Below are 17044 nucleotides of genomic sequence, written 5' to 3' on the forward strand. Positions count from 1 at the left end.
TTCCTCTTCGACCACCTCTTCCTCTAGAAGAATCTTGAGCAAGATTCTTTTCTCTATGTGAAAGGCACACAACCTCTTCAGAAGACTGAGGAGTTGTCTTCTTCCCAAAAGCTTTCTCTCTTTCAACAATTTTTTTTACTAGGGAGTCAAAGGTAATATCTTTGAGGTTTCCATTTGTTTGCAATGACTCAAGATATATTTGAGTAAGTAGGATAAAGTGCCTTGAGAAGAGCTATCAGAGGAATATCCAGTTCAACATTAGTGACTTGGATATCATGCATAATAGATTTTACTTCTGATGCAAGAGCAAGGGGATCATCATTTTGTAATTCAAGGGTGAACAGTTTAATCATGAGTTGAACAACTTCAAGAGCAGAGTGTGAGTCATAGAGTTCCTTTAGTTTTTATAAGGCTTCGAAAGCATTTGAAAATGGCGAAATATGGTGACTCACCTATTCATTCACTGATGCTGCAATCAATGCATAAGCCTTTCTGTTCTTATTTTCCCAAATGGCGAATTCCTTGTCTGAGGTAGGTTGTTCTGGCTCTTTGTCTCTGTTTCCAACACACACTCCTTTCCATGGCTCATTAAAAATGAGTGTGTGTTTGATTTTGCGTGACCATTCTGGGTAGTTCTCCTTGCCAGTGAGAACCACTCCCACAAGAGATATCAATGAATGCATTTTAAAAACTGTGTATTGTAAAAAAATACTTCTGCTGCAAAATTTTACTCCTAATGGAAAAAAATCTGATTCTGATATGACAGGACAACAAATTCAAATATCAATACGCATTAAACTGGACAACGTTAAAGTAGGAAATATATGGGTGGGGCAGCGTAAATATATGGTGAGCATATTATGGACAAGGTATACCAGCGTTCAACGTAATACACAAAACTGTGTATTAACTGGATTCAACGTAATACAAGAACTGTGTATTCCCTTCCTTGGTGAGGAGCGACTTGTCTTTCGCGAGTCATGATGTAATAGAGTAGTTGGTTAGGGGTAGTGAAGTGGTCGAGATAGGTAAGAGGATGGGGACTGTCAATTGAATTAACAAATGTTGAGGGGCAGTGAAGAGGTGGTTAGAGAGGGGGACGATGCTAGCATAGGGGCAATTCTAAGAAGATGAGAGGGGCGAGGAAATTGGGATTTGACGCTCTAGTAGAGGTTGAGGGGAGGTGGTGCACAAGAAAAGGAGAGGGAAATAGAAAGGTTGATTAGTTGGTCGAAAAGGGAGAGCTATAGAAGTTGGAGAATGGCTAGAAGGCCAATTCGCATTGGAGTGTTTGACAGGGATATGCCAATCCACAAATGATAATAAGTATAGTAAAGCCCAAATAAGAACAATTTGATTTGAAGGAAACTGAGTTGAAGCGAGGGTAGTCTTACCCTAGAGTTTGAGAGGTCTTTGCTAAAAAGTTGAATTACCAACTCTGCAACACAGATTGCAGCCTTCACTAAATGATATACTCCAACTAGAAGGGATGTTGTTCTTAAACAACTCTGCATGGTCATGATAAGAGCACATAAGAGTATCACTATGCAAAATTTTGTTAATACTGAGGGAGATCACATTACTATTATTATGGGCCCACCAAACATGATTTAAGGGTGCTACACACTGCTCAAAGTTGTTATAGAGATTGTGCTGCATGCTAGTGCTCCTACTGCTAAGGGTTCCCATGACAGTCACTTCCCCAGAGAATTGATTAGCAAGTTACTTAGATGAATAATGGAATTTGACCTTATTATTCATGCAAATTACAATCCCTTATGGCATAGCCATCATAATTCTTTTAGTAGGGCAAAGGGTTAGGTATATATATATATATATATACTTATGAAATTTAGGAGCAAGCTCCATTAGACACGCTATATATATATATATATATATATATACTTATGAAATTTAGGAGCAAGCTCCACTAGACACGCTTATTAAAATAAAACATCTACTTGGCACATATCCATCCTTATTAATGGATACATGAGATTCAACAACAAAAGGTTAGAAAGAAAGCATTCAATTCTCATACAATTCATCATAATAAAAGGATTTCCCATGCCATTTAACCACATAGTTCTTTCCAAGTCCAATTCCTCAGCCTTTCACAACGTACTTATTGAAGAGGAACTACAAGGAGGGAGAGTCATTCCCCATAACAATACTCTAAATGTAAACAATCATGGTCTTGTAATTACCTCCCAAACACTCTAACAAATCCTAGAAATTTTAATGCACAGGTAAATTCCATCTAAACTTAATCAAAGATTGTTAAATTCACACTTTCTTTATGTGTAGAATGTAGGGACAAACAACAATGTAAGCAAGGTGACTTTCCCACAAATTTGAAGACATGAGGTCAAGTATGTAAACATGCCATTGAATGTAAATAAATCTAGACGTATCACTTTAGTTGAGGCTAGGATTCTCATACTAAAAAGAGGTGGTTGTGTTTATTTGGAAACTCAAACATAAAATCCCATATATGTAGGAGTAACATACATTAGTGGATATATTTTTGTCATTATACATGTTTTGTAAATACTAGTCAACTTAACATAGGTTTAATGACCCTAAAAAACTTTCCCCTTGTATTCACATCCTTTCCCTGCCCCAATTATTTCTATTATAGAGTTGTAGCATTCATGCTACATCTCACAAATTGTGCCACCCAACATGTTCTTTTAATCTAGGGTGCAAAGAGATATGGTAAATTCATGGGGAATAATGCAACACTTGCATAGAAAATTTAGTGAAACACTCTTTTAAAATCAAATCTATAAGTGACTAAATCAAGGTATTTTAGTCATTAAATTTGATGTCAACTACCCTCTAAATTTTGTACCTCAATAAGTCCAATACACCACTCAATATTCATTATGCCTCCAACCAAAATATTGTTCTCAGTCATGCCAATCCAAACCATCATAATTCAAAATATAAACTACAAAGTGATAGTCAATACACATAAATCTCTTTCCATTCATAAGATGCCATTCAACATCCCATTACAATTATACATACATAACTATTTCAACTATGTAATTTATCATATCTAGTTACATATCACATTTGAATGCAAGAAAGTAAGTTACATAAAGTCTATGAACTTGGAAAGAGCACCCAAAAAATTGTAACTTTCAACAAATTGATAGAGGGTGAGCACTTTCCACCCAACAGTAGGCTCAATTACATATAATATATCAACAATTAACAACCTCTTAGACATGATGATAACACTTTGGTGAATTCACCTACCCTCAGAAATCTAATGGTCAATAGACGAACTCTCTAACAAGTATGAGTTCAACATGGATTCCTTTCTCCATTAGACATAGGGCCTCAATGACTTACAAGTTCTTCTTTGTTGGTTTGCACAACACCTAAGGGAATCCTTTCATTCCTCCACATCCATTCCACAATTACCCTCCCTTGTGCTATTCGTGCACACCTAGCTATGCCCTAAACCACAATTGTTACACTCAACTTGTGCAAGAGCCTCCTCACACTAGTTCAACACAGTGAGTTCATAGTTTACTTGCTTAGTTTCTAACACAATGCTAGCTCATTAGCAACTTTGCTCTTCATGCACACACACACCCTTCTCCCCACTCATGCACCTATTTTTTCTATTGCTTAAAATTCATGATTTTTCCTTTTCCCATGCAACTTGGGTTGTATGGTTTTAACAAGAGTAATCTAATATTGTAAAATAAACCCTTAAACTCTAGACAATTCCCCACTTATAATATCATGGTTTAAAATTCAAAAATCAACTTTATAATTTTAACAAAAATGATCTAAAATTATCTAGATAAATAAATCCCTAAACCCCTTACCATCATAATTTATGTTTTAATTAATTATTTAACACTTTTTATTAATTAAATATTAAAAAAAACGTATACATTATTTATGATTTCTCCCCTTCAACTTACATTACAATAAACTATTCATAACCAAAGAAACAACAATAACATAATTAATTATGACTTAAACAAACAAAACAGCGAAATATAAAATAAAATAATAAAAAAATCATATCTTATCAGCCATCTTTCCATTATTTCAAAAAAATATTAATTTTTATAAAAAAGTTTAAATTATTTAATTTAATATTATATTTTTATAATTATGAAAATATTATTAAAAAAAAATTCTAGGAATGCAACTCGTTATAAAGGGATTTGAATTTTTATTACTTTATATATATGGTTTTAATTTTTTTATTAGGGAGTATTATTTAGTTTTTAATTTTTTTTATCAGGGACTATTATTTAGTTTTCATTAATTTGTTATTAGTTTTGCATTAATTTGTTATTAGTTTTGCTTTGATTAAAAAATAAAATTTATTCAAAATTTAATATTATGAAATTAAATTTATTATTTTTAAATAAAATTTATTTTTATTTATTTCAAATATAATTAGTTGAAATGTCTTTTTTTTATTATAATGATAGTAAGAATTGACTTTTGTGTACTTTATTATTCACTACTATATATTATATCACTAATGTCTATGTACAATAAATATAAATAATTTGAAAAATAACATTATATATAAATTACATTGTGTAATGATAGGAAAGATTGACTTTTATGTACTCTATTATTTATTACTATGTACTATATCACTAATTAATGTATACAATAAATATAAATAATTTAAAAAATAACATTATATATTAATTACTATGTACCATAAACACAAATGGTTTTTAATTAAAGTCAAAAATTTTATTTTCTCATTGGTCTAAAGTATTGAATAAACCATTTCTATGGGTTTTATTTTTTAATTTATAAAAAGATAATGCCCTAATATAACTCGCTGGAGGAATTGCTTGGAAAGTTATTGAAATTCCGGTCATATTTAGAGAAAATCTTGTAAGGATTTTTGTAAATCCAATTTATAGTTGTTAAACTTCAAAATTTTAAGTGTCTTAGAAGTTTTTGATGGCGTTGAATCTATTTCCACAATCAAAAACACGATTCAAACACTGCCTCTACAAGATTTTTTGAAATTTTTTGCCCGGAGGCTGTCCAGGCACGGTAGACGACTCCAAAAATAATTTTAAAAATATAAATTTAAATTCTTCTGCCTCGGTATACGACTCCAAAAATAATTTAAAAAATATAAATTTGAAAAAAATATGTAAAAATAACTTGTACAATTTGTACACTCTCATTATATCAATGGATACTCTAATGACATGACATGACGTGTATTATACTATGAATGTTATATAAAAAATTGCCATCATTCAATATTAAATAAATAATTATTAAATTGCTATAATTCCCTTCAATGTCAATTATATATATAATTTTTATCTACCAAAAAAATGTTTAATTATATTAAAAAAAATTAATAAATAAATATTCATATAACTCATTTTACAATTTTATTATTGTTTGGAGTACATACAAAGCATCATGATATTAAAATATTTTATTAAACTAAGCAGTAGGGAATGTTAGCTATGAGGCATTGAAGAATTGTTTGGACAATACCGTCTAAAGCAGTTTGAATCTGGGTAAAATAATTTCAAAAAAATATATAGTAGCATTGTTTAAATCATATTTTGATGATATAAATAGATTCAGCATTATCAAAAAATCTTGTGGAACACTCAAAATCTTAAAATTTGACTACTGTAATTTAAATTTACAAAAATCCCTACCAAAAAAATATTACTGCATCTTTTTATGATTTTCCCAAGAACAAAATTCTAATTAAACTACGGCATAAACTACGGCATTAATAACCTTTGACCATGAATTCTGTAAATTAAAAAAGCGAAATTTTTATGTTCAACCATATATGCCAATCGGTGTAGCTATGGTGGGGTCTCGAGAGAAAAGGAACATGGAAAGGGCGTTGGGATTCCGTATACTTAACGGTATTACTGATAGAAAAGGAACATGAAGGGGCGTTGGGATTCCTTAGTTCGGATATTTGCCGGTATCATTCACAGAAATGCAGAACGAGTAAATTAAGGGGGAGAACTGATAAGAGTACAGGACTAACGGAGCATTAAGATGAGGGAATTTCTTATTCTCCCGCTGGTGGTCGTTCTCCTCCTGCTGCAATGTCCCTGGTGCGTTCTCAGTGCCGGACAAGGGAAATTTCTGACGGAAATCGGCCGCAGGGCAAACCCGGCGTCCGGCGGAGCTGACGGTGCCGTTCCTTCTTCCGGATTTATTGTGAAGCCCAGTGCAGAGAATTGGCCGGAGCAGGATTTGAACTTGAGACTGAGCAGTTCATGCGAGGAGACTTATGGATTTATGCCCTGCACTGCTTCTGCCATTGGGAATTTGTTCTTGATGGCCGTCTATGGATACCTGTTGTTCTTGTCGGCAACTTATATGTCCAAAGGCAGTGAAATTCTGTTGTCTGTGATGGGACCTGGTATCATCGGAGGCTTATTTCTGCCAATTCTTGGAGCTTTTCCAGATTCTTTGCTTATTCTTGGTAAGTTCATTTTCTGTTAACTTCTTTTGCAATTTCAGCTTCTGCGCGTTAAACTATTAAAATATTTGATGTTAAATTGAAGCAACATTAAATATGGCGAAGATTCTGTCTGCGAATCATGATATTTTGTTTATGGAAAGGTTAAAGGTGAAGAAAGGCTATCGTTTCGTTTCCAGCCATGGAAGAAGTTACTGGCTTGTTAAGAGATGGTGGATTTCCAGGATTTTCTTTATGATTGTAATTTGTCGCTTAATTCTCCTGATAATTTGATTTTAATTCCTTGTTTTTATTGTGAATTGAAACCGAGTGGGGATTGCAGTTTAGGCATAGAATTTGAAGGCAAATTGTTAATGCTAGGCAATTTTTCTGTAAAATGCGGTTACAAATTTTCGTAACTTTCCTCCATCTTTATTAAAAGTATCAAAATGAATACTTCATTGTCAAAATTTACAAATTTTCAAATTGTCGAAGTCAAATTTATGATTTTCAAAATTTGTTTCAAATTCTTACCCTAACCCTGATGCAGGGTAAGAATTTCAAATCTAAACACGTTCAGAAATCTGATATTCGTCTAGACAATTTGATTTTCAAATTCCAACCCTAACCTAGATGAAAATTTGATTTTCAAATTCCAACCCTAACCTAGATGAAAATTTGATTTTCAAATTCCAACCCTAACCTAGATGCAGGGTAGGACTTTCAAATCTAAACACATGTCAAATTTGACGATTTTCAGGATTCTGATACTCGTTCAGACAAATTGAGGTAAGAAAATTGACAGTTCAAAATACTTTTAGCCGGGCAATTTGACGATTTTCATAATTCTAATGCTCGTTCAAACCTTTTGAACTAAGAAAATTGACCGTTCAATTTTTTTTTAAGGCGGGCAATTCCATCCCTGCTTATATGAATGCGATTCAGAGATTTAGAATCAACTGGATAACCCATACAGGGATTTCTTGGATCACTTGGACAGATAAAATATTTACATATTTACGGTGTTAAACATTTTTTTTTGAAGGACTAATCATTTTATTTAAGAATGTATATGGTGGGAATTTGGAAAATTTTAAGAAGTTTAAACTAATTTGGAGTTATTTTTAAGTGAGATTTTTTGCTGGATTTTTGGTCTCCCAAAAAAATTGTGGTGAGATCTTGATTTGTGTTGTTTAAACTGATTTTTTGATTTTATATATGGATTCAATACTTTGAAAAATTCTTGGCACTTTGATTGTGCAGAGTTCAATTGTCAAACTTGTGATTTCAATGAATCCTTATGAGATTTTAGACAAATTAGATCAGAAATAAACCAGAAAACTTTTCGAAAATCACGCCTAAAGACAACTCATATTTTAAATTAGCTATTTTTATAGTTTTGGCTAACACACTATTTTAGAGATGTGGTTTAATGGGTGAAACATGATAATGTAAATGGTTTTCTTAATTTAGGTGTGGGATTTTAGACAAATTAGAACAGAAATAAACCAGAAAACTTTTCAAAAATCACACCCAAAGACAATTCATATTTTAAGTTAGCTATTTTTATTGTTTTTAGTGAACACACTATTTTAGAGATGTGGTTTAATGGGTGAAACATGATAATGTAAATGGTCTTCTTAATTTAGGTGTGAGATATTGTTTATCTGATTTCCAATTTTCTTATTTGAATTTTGTTAAATTTAAATTTATTTATTTTTAATTATGTTGATAGGTGTGTTTATTTTAGAATAAGGATTTTAGAACTTTTATTTTTTGAATTAAAAATTTGTGTGGGTAAGTAAAATTTAATAAAAATATTATATTCTTTGTAGTTTTCACACATAAATTAATCTAATTAAAGTTTAACCTTAATTTTTGTAGTTAAACATTTTTTTATTATTATTATTTTATTTCACTAATTACACATATTCTCATCATAATAATTGCTATAAAAAAATAAGATTAAAGTAGAAAAGAATCATGTGTAGAACGGTAGGATTACAGGAAGTTCACTTAATTCTGAGACTAGGCCTTTCATCATTAATAAGCCATTTAACGTATCTAGTCTAAACTCATGAAATTTGAGGTTTGAAAATAGGCACGAGGCCAACCAACTTAGAAACGTGGTTTTCACTGTTCTCTTTTTGTGAGTAATGATCTTTGGCAAGAGCTAATTTGCATAGACAAGCTCCTTTGCAAATAGGGATTTAAATGGAATGAAGAACATTCCTAATTAATGTTTTACAAATTATTCTGTAGGTTGTATACTGTTGAAGCTAATATTGTATAGGAGTTATTAATTCTAGAAGAGGATATACTTCTAGTATATGGAGTTCAAGAAGAGGATGTTAAAGTAGAAGAGAATGATTTTGGTTTATTAAAAGAAAGAAATGGTAGCATGGACTTGTTTAGTAGGTGTCCATGGAGACAAATAATGATGAGCTTGAAGGCGTTGATATAAATGCTTAGTTGCATCTTCATGAACTAGGGATTGAGTGATAGTCTAAGGAACTGGAATAAAGTGTGATTAATGAAGAAGCCGAGAGACTTTCTGAGAGGGCAATATGCAAGATTTGGGAGATAACATGCAAATTAATGTGCAACATATAAACTAAATATAAGTGCAACATGTAAATAAATAATAAATTACACTATGACGAAACACCTATTTTTTAATCTTTCGTGACGAGACCTATGGCAAGATTTTTGAACCTTTCAATCTCTGCACATGTTTAGAAGGACGTGGCTCTTTGACATTTCGATTCCTTGCAGAGAAAGAATTCTCTCTTATAAATAGTGTTGATTTTATTCACATGGGCTGGGCGGTGGAAATGCGTTGCACATGGACCAGTTTGAATATTCAACGCGTCTCCGCTTTGAGTTTTTAATCCAGTGTTAAAAGTCGGTTCTCTTTAATTATGCGTTAATTTGAGACACGAAACGTGTATTGCTTCAATGAAATGCTTTCTTATTTATTTCTCCATGGTCCCTGGTATTCTAGATTTTTAAATTTTAATTAATATATATATGTTAATTGGCTTCTGGCTTGATATATAATTTTTAATGGTATAATTTACATAATATTTTATAATATAATAAACTTAATTATTTTATAATTTAAAATAATATTTAAAATATTTAAAATATTTATTTAAATATTTTGAAAAATAAATAAATATAAAAATTAAAATCAATTTTAAATTTGATTTTGATACTATAAACAAAAAAAAATTAAGTAATATTGATAAAAATTAACACTATTATCATTAAAAATTAAAAAAACAATATAATTAATAAAAAATAATATTATCATCAATAAAAAAATAATAATATAATTGTAATGTTTGATTTTAAATTTTTGTGATCCATACTGATTTTGATAAATTTTTTTGGATTAATCACATCAAGAATTTTTGGTTGACGTTTTGAACCATTTAATGTGGTTCATCATCAGGACAAAAGTGACAAAAGTGAAAAATCAGTTAGTCAAAATGTTTAAATAGCAAGGATGCATGTTAGCCGTTAAGAAATGGTTGTTATTATTTTGTTATATTTTATTTTAATTTATTAATATTTTTAATTAAAATATTATTGAATTCAAAATTAATTAGAATAATTTAATAATATAATAAGATTTTTTTTTTTTTTGGTATTTGAATCAGTGACCTATTAGCGGTGCACCCATTCACCATTAATCCAAAGCCCCGTGGTCATTAATATAATAAGAATTGAATATTTGTAAATATATAATTAAAAATAAGTTTAAAAATATATAATTGTAAGTTTAGAAAGACTTTTAACTTTATTTTTATTTATAAAAAAATAAAAATAAAAAATATATATATTTTTAATATCTTTTAATTTAAGTTATTATTTTCATTCAAAAACTATAAATTTGGAATTGTCTTGTGTGATTTTTTGGAAGCTTTTACGGTGGGTTTTTCTCCTCAAATTTCTCTAAAATCTTGCCGGAATGGATTGAAATCACAAATTTGATGGGTAATCCTGTGCAATCAAAGTGTTTTAGGGGTTTTCTAGAGTGCTGAATCCATATATACAATCAAAAAACTAGTTTAAATAACGCAAATCAATATTTCACCTAATTTTTTCCAACAGATTTTAGCACTAAAAAATCTAAAATATCACAATAAAAACAAACTCCGTTAAATTTTAATAAGTATTTCCATTAAAATAAGCCAAGCCAATGTACCATTGTCGAAATCGTGATCGCTTTCTCGAAATGAAAAGATAATTGTCAATTTCTGTGTTGACAACTCTGGTTTCCGGTCACATTTTTCCCATTTTGCTATTTCTCATTAGATCGACTATGAAGGACTAGTTATGTGATCGATGAAACATTCCGATCCATACTACCATGTAATCAACAAAACAGTTTATATGATCTCAATATAACATATATAGATTTTTCTTCTGGAAAAAAAAAACTCTGGTTTCCCGTCAACGATGGGTTTGCCCTTTCCCGAGATGTAAAGATATTGTCAATTTCTTGTGTTGATAACTCTGGTTTGCGACCAACGATGTGTTCGTCTTTTTTGATTGTACAGGTCACCATTTATCCTTTTTGATTTTATAGATTATGAAACCATTTTTATTATGGTTGTTCTACTATTATAATTTCAACTTTTAGGTGTAGTGTATCTTAGTGATATATTTGTTCACGATCTCAACGCAATTCTACTGCCATAGGGGTTTTTGTGAGAATTGAAATTCTACTGTCATAGGGGTTTTTGTGAGAATTTAATTTGGTTTAGATGTAATTTTTTTTTTTTTATTATTATTATTATTATTATTATTATTATTGAATCTAATTTTTTTAGATTTATAGAAAAAAATATGAGAGTAAGCTTTGATCCACTTATAAATATATGGATCTACATTTATAGAATCTTACCTTAAACCACTATCACCAAATACTCATTAATACTCATCATTCTCTACCATCGAATCTGACCCGTTTCGTCCACTACCTAAAGTACACCCGTAACTCTAAGCTAAATTATCATTTAAAATATTGTACCCTATTTAACGGTTAAAAACTATCAAATTTCCACTAATAAGTATGAAAATAAAATTTAATTTATTTATATGTATATTAATAACTGTTTCCAGTCATGCCACTATATCTAAAATTGTACGGAAAATTTTGTACAAACATGTCAAGTAGGAAATTTCCAAATAAAAAGAATCGTGAAGGGTATTTTTCCAAAAAAGGGAAATGGACCCCAGAAAAAAGAATTGTACGAAAATTTTGTACAAACATGTGAATTTTCCAATAAAAAGAACCAAAAAGGGATTTTTCCAAAAAAGGAGACAAAGTCACAGAGGTATTTAGATGTTGACAAAGCAACTTTGTAAATGTATCTGCAATGCTAATGTTGGTTTAGTATTTCCCTTTTGACGCAAGAATCACAGTTACCCAACACTTCTCATGCCACGTGATGCAATTATTATTTCCATGTTTAAACGAGAATCGCTCTTCCCAATGGCGAGTCACATGGGCTTCTCTGTGGTTCCTTCACAGGTCTCTGAATACCCTGGAGTGCCTGAGTGGATGAGTTTGTTTCCTAATTTTATCTTCTCAGGGCTTCACTTTCACATATCTGAGAATACTCTGGAGTACCAGAGTGTGTGAGGTTGTTTCCTAATTTTAACTGAGTTATGAAGTATGTTTGCCAGCAAAATCCTGGTTTTTCCATTTCGAGGCTATGAAATATGTGTACACAACCTTTCTTCACCTCACAGTTCCGCCATGTCCGTTTGATTTCAAACAGAAATCTTCCGAGATAAACAACGAACCGAGATCGGGTTGGACGGACTAGCAAACCTAAGTTCCTCCTGCAATGAAGGGGTTCATTATACTCGCTTTGCTGCTGCTTCTGCAATGCGTATGCCTCCACAGCGCGGCACAGAGGCCACTTCTCCAGAGTTCCTCAATGGCAATCTATCGGGATGAAGAGTTGGTTTCCGATGGAGTTCAGGAGATAGCTTCTCGGAGATTTATAGTGAAGCCCAGATCGCAGACTGGATTGCAATGGGTTTTGTCCTCGAGTAGTTGTGATGAGACTTACGGTTTCATGCCTTGCACTGTATCTATAGTTGGTAATTTGTTTTTGCTGGCGGTTTATGGATACCTGATGTTCCAGGCTGCCACCTTTATGTCGAATGGAAGCGAGCTTCTGTTGTCTGTGATGGGACCTGGTTTAATTGGGGGCCTGTTTTTGCCTATTCTTGGAGCTTTTCCAGACTCCCTGCTGATTTTAGGTAAAAGCTTCTCTCCCTCTCTTTTGTTTTCAGTCCAGTTCAGGTTGAATGATCTTGTGTTTGCTGGAACAAAGAAAGGTTGTAGCATGAAGATTTGATTTTTATAACAAAAATTAAACCCCAACAAAACTAGGCGCCACAGAACCATGTTCAGCGTTAACCTCGGATAAAAATAATCTGTGCATATTTTCATTCTTAATCCATTTTTTTTTTTGTTGTCTATCTTTTACAAAATTAGGCCTGACATGGATTGATGAGAGGTAAATTAGGTCTGACATGGATTGATGAGAGGTAGTGGGTAGGGATAGTGTATACCCAAGAATCTGTGCATATTTTCATTCTTAATCCATTTTTTTGGTTGTCTTATCTTTTACAAAATTAGGTCTGACATGGATTGATGAGAGGTAGTGGGTTGGGATAGTGTATACCCAAGTGCTGGAGAGGTAGTGGGTTGGGATAGTGTAGTGCTGAACCTGGGTGGTTTGGTACTTTACAATTGTAATTTTTTTAATAAATATTTTTATGTAATGTATATGAAAAAACCAAAAACCTCACCAAAAAAACATTAAAAAATCACATTATTAATAACTCGATAAAAAAAAAAAAAATAACACTTATGCTATTTTACTCTTTGAAAAGTCAATTTTCTTTGGTTGAGATTAATTCTGTCATTGCGAAAGGAGTCTGTTTCAACAAAATTCCAATCTAAATTCAGTAAAAGTTAAACTCTATCCGAAATGATTATCATTCCTTAAATTTTGTTGAATTGAGACTTTTGTGATCCATAACAGTTATAAGTAGAGCTTCTGCGTAAATCACATATAAAAAGACTTATATGTGATTTAAGCTCTACTTATAATTATCATTTCTGTTTTATATTTATAAAATAGGTTTATAATATTGAATATATTATTACTATTATATATATATATATATATATATATATAAAATGTAATTTAATAATTATATTTCTTGTTTTGAAAGTTACTAAAATTTTGGTCATATTTTGAAAAAATTTGGTAGGAATGTTTGTAAATCCAAGTAAAAACTGTCAAACTTCATAATTTTAGGTGCTTTAGAAGTTTTTGATCATGTTGAAACCATTTCCACCATCAAAAACATGATTCAAACATTAACTTTATAAAATTTGTTAAATTTTTTTAAGTGGATTCTGATTACTTTTATCCATCTAGGCATCTGTCAACAACTCCTTTATAAAATATATATTTATAAATTAATTTATTATTTATAATTTTTATATTATTTTTTAAAAATTATAATGATAAATGTAATTTTTAGTTGATTTTTTTTAACAAAACTATTCTCAAAATCATGTCAAAAATAAATAAAATGAATATGCTAGGATGCAGAGAGCTCTTCTTATATTGTCTCTGAATATCTCAGATTAGACCGTAATTTCCTAGGACCGTAAAGTCAGCTCCCTTTATATTCCCCGGATCCTTGTATGAGCTTTTTCATATAATCCTATTACTCTTCGCTTTGAAAATGAGAATAATTACAGGATGAACACGGATAAGATTATGAAAATTAATTTCAAAATCTAAATAATTAAGTTAATATATATTTGTTATTAAAATTCAGTAATATATTTATAAATAAAATTATAATTTTTTATTATTTATAATTTAATTTTAATATATAAATAATTTTTATATTTTATTTATTTTTTATATTAAAATTTAGTAATATAATTTTAAATAAAATTATATTTTTTTTAATATATAAATAAATTTAATATTTCACTTAACTTTCATATTAAAATTTTATAAATTACATAACACAAGCTTATTTTATAATTTTTCAATTAAATTTTCAACAAAATTAATCAAATAAGATATAAAAAAGACGCTATGTATTTAATTAGAACACGCTGATTTTCAAGTGAAGTATTCTCTTGTCTGTCATTTTGTGGGCGATGGATGAACAGAATCGGTGGGTAAATAAAGCTGTCAGTTATGTCGGTAGTTAAAGAGGATATCAATGGAGTGGTTGTTAGTGTTGAATGAACAAGTGTCAGTGGATGAAAGAAAGCTCTGGTGTTGGTTGTGGAGAGACGGTGAAATTTACTTTACTCTCAAAATAACTCCCACCTAACGTGCAAAGACTTCAACGCCACTTCAATTAAGCAATTAATGGGACGACTCAGGGATCTCTTTTGATATAAAATAAATGGAAATACCTTTTGGAGAATGATACTATATTTTGATGAAATACTTCATAAAAATCTTTGAAGGGAACTAAGGAACTGAGATCGACTGTGGCCTATTAGCAGAGCATAAGTTCTCTCCAATGAAGGGACTCACTGTAATCTTTTCGCTGCTGCTACTGCAATGCGTATGCGTCCACAGCATGGTACAGAGGCCACTTCTTCTCCAGAGATCTACAACGGGAATCGATCAAGGGGCAGATTTGGTTTCCGATGGAGTTCAGGAGATGGCTCCTCGAGGATTTATAGTAAAGACCACTTTGCAGACTGGCCTGCGACGGTTTTTGTCCTCGAGTAGTTGCGATGAGACTTACGGTTTCATGCCTTGTACTACATCATTAGTGGGAAACTTGTTTTTGCTGGTGGTTTATGGATACCTAATGTTCCAGGCGGCCACATTTATGTCGAATGGAAGCGAGCTGCTGTTGTCTGTGATGGGACCTGGTATAATTGGGGGCTTGTTTTTACCTATTCTCGGAGCTTTTCCGGATGCCTTGCTGATCTTAGGTAAAAACTACTCACCCTCTTTCTGGTTTTGCAGTCCAGTTCAGGTTGAATGATATTGTGTTTGCGGGAACTAGAAACATAAAGATCGGCTTGTTATGAAACAGTTAGATCCAAAACTAAAGTAACTACCATAGAGCCCATGTTGATAGTTAGCGTCGGATAAGTAAAATACAGTCTCTGCATACTTTCATTGTTAATCCATATTATTGTATGTATCTGTGCCAATATCGCATCTGATTTTAATTGAACAGAGGAGCCGGATCGGTAGAGAGTAATCTATGTCCTGAACGCATTATCAGTTTACCACCTTATCATCATACCATGTGTACCAGACATTCTATGTCTCTGTTACTACAATCTCAACCATAGCAAATCTTCGCTATTGTCTTCCATATAATATACATTTATTATTTTTAACATACTAGAAAAATACATGGTAAGTTATTTTTTCAAATTAATTCAAATGAATAGTTATCTAATTAATTCAATGAATAGTTATCTGATAATGCAGGGGCTAATATTTGCAGATGCAGCTTGCATTGATTAATATTAATATGTGTAAATTCAAATTAACTCATTACCATTATTTAAGGAAAAACACATCAATTAAAACCATTATTCCGAATTCTTTATATATCTTATATAAAAGAATCAAGCTTTTTAAGAAAAGAATTCAAGTTTTTTTCATTCTGAAAAAACTAAAACGAAAAAACTATGATTTTGTATGGCGTTTAACAATATTAAAAAGATGCTCCCTCCCTCGTGAATTGGAATTTTAATTAACATATTTAAAACAGTGGGGCCAACTCACATGGATCACCTTTTAAATAATTTACAGAGGTCATGAAACAGAGTCCCCGTTCAATACGTGTTGAGTGGTCCACAATCTAGTTAACTTAGACTTAACGGTATCAATGACAGCGAAGCGCATGCTTAATGAGCATATTGCACATTGAAGACTCGTCCAATCACCAGGACATATCTGGTTATGTGCCCAAACTAGATCTGCGAGTTCTCCAGGGCTGAGTACTGGAGTGACGGATTTACAATGAACGGATTTCTTGTGGTGTCGTTCGTGCTGCTGCAATGCGCCTGCGGCATTCACAGTGCGGGGCAACATCGATTTCTGAGGGGAATCGATGGCGGGGCTAATTCGGCGTCCGTTGTGGTGGATGAGGCAGTTTCTTCGTCCGGATTTATTGTGAAGGTTAGTTCAGAGCATCAGGCACGGCGGGATATAAAGTTGAGATCAAGTAGTTCTTGCGATGATACCTATGGATTTATGCCTTGCACTGCATCTGCGGTGGGGAATCTGTTCTTGATGGGGGTGTATGGATACCTGTTGTTCGTTTCAGCGTCTATGATGTCCGATGGAAGTGAACTCTTGTTGCGTGTGATGGGGCCGGGAATCATCGGAGGCTTGTTTCTGCCAATTCTGGGAGCTTTGCCGGACTCTTTGCTTATTCTTGGTAAATTCGTTTTCCTGTTATTTACAATTTCAGCTTCTGTGTATCATCAGATATGATAGTGAGAAAATAATAAAATTTTTAAATGGCATGGCACTTTGA

General features: G+C 31.8%; 1 protein-coding gene across 5 annotated transcripts in view; it reads left to right on the top strand.

Moving 5' to 3' along the window:
• Positions 1-17044, top strand: part of LOC149161807 (sodium/calcium exchanger NCL2-like) — a 227013-nt gene that overhangs the window by 43275 nt on the left and 166694 nt on the right. Inside the window, exon 1 of one of the 5 annotated variants that reach the window (XM_089437048.1) lies at positions 5953-6481. The exons of 1 other annotated variant lie outside the window; for it this stretch is intronic. In XM_089437048.1, coding sequence (XP_089293174.1) covers positions 6049-6481 — 433 coding nt within the window. In that variant the 5' untranslated portion in view covers positions 5953-6048. Of the gene's footprint in view, positions 1-5952; positions 6482-12306; positions 12743-14965; positions 15477-16462; positions 16946-17044 lie in introns of those variants that run through there. 3 more of the 5 variants (XM_089437053.1, XM_089437050.1, XM_089437052.1) reach the window with 3 other exon arrangements.

This window comes from Pinus tabuliformis, chromosome 5_2 (assembly GCF_031772625.1).
Source record: "Pinus tabuliformis cultivar Carrire ecotype Pingquan chromosome 5_2, CPIR1, whole genome shotgun sequence".
NCBI lineage: Eukaryota > Viridiplantae > Streptophyta > Pinopsida > Pinales > Pinaceae > Pinus > Pinus tabuliformis.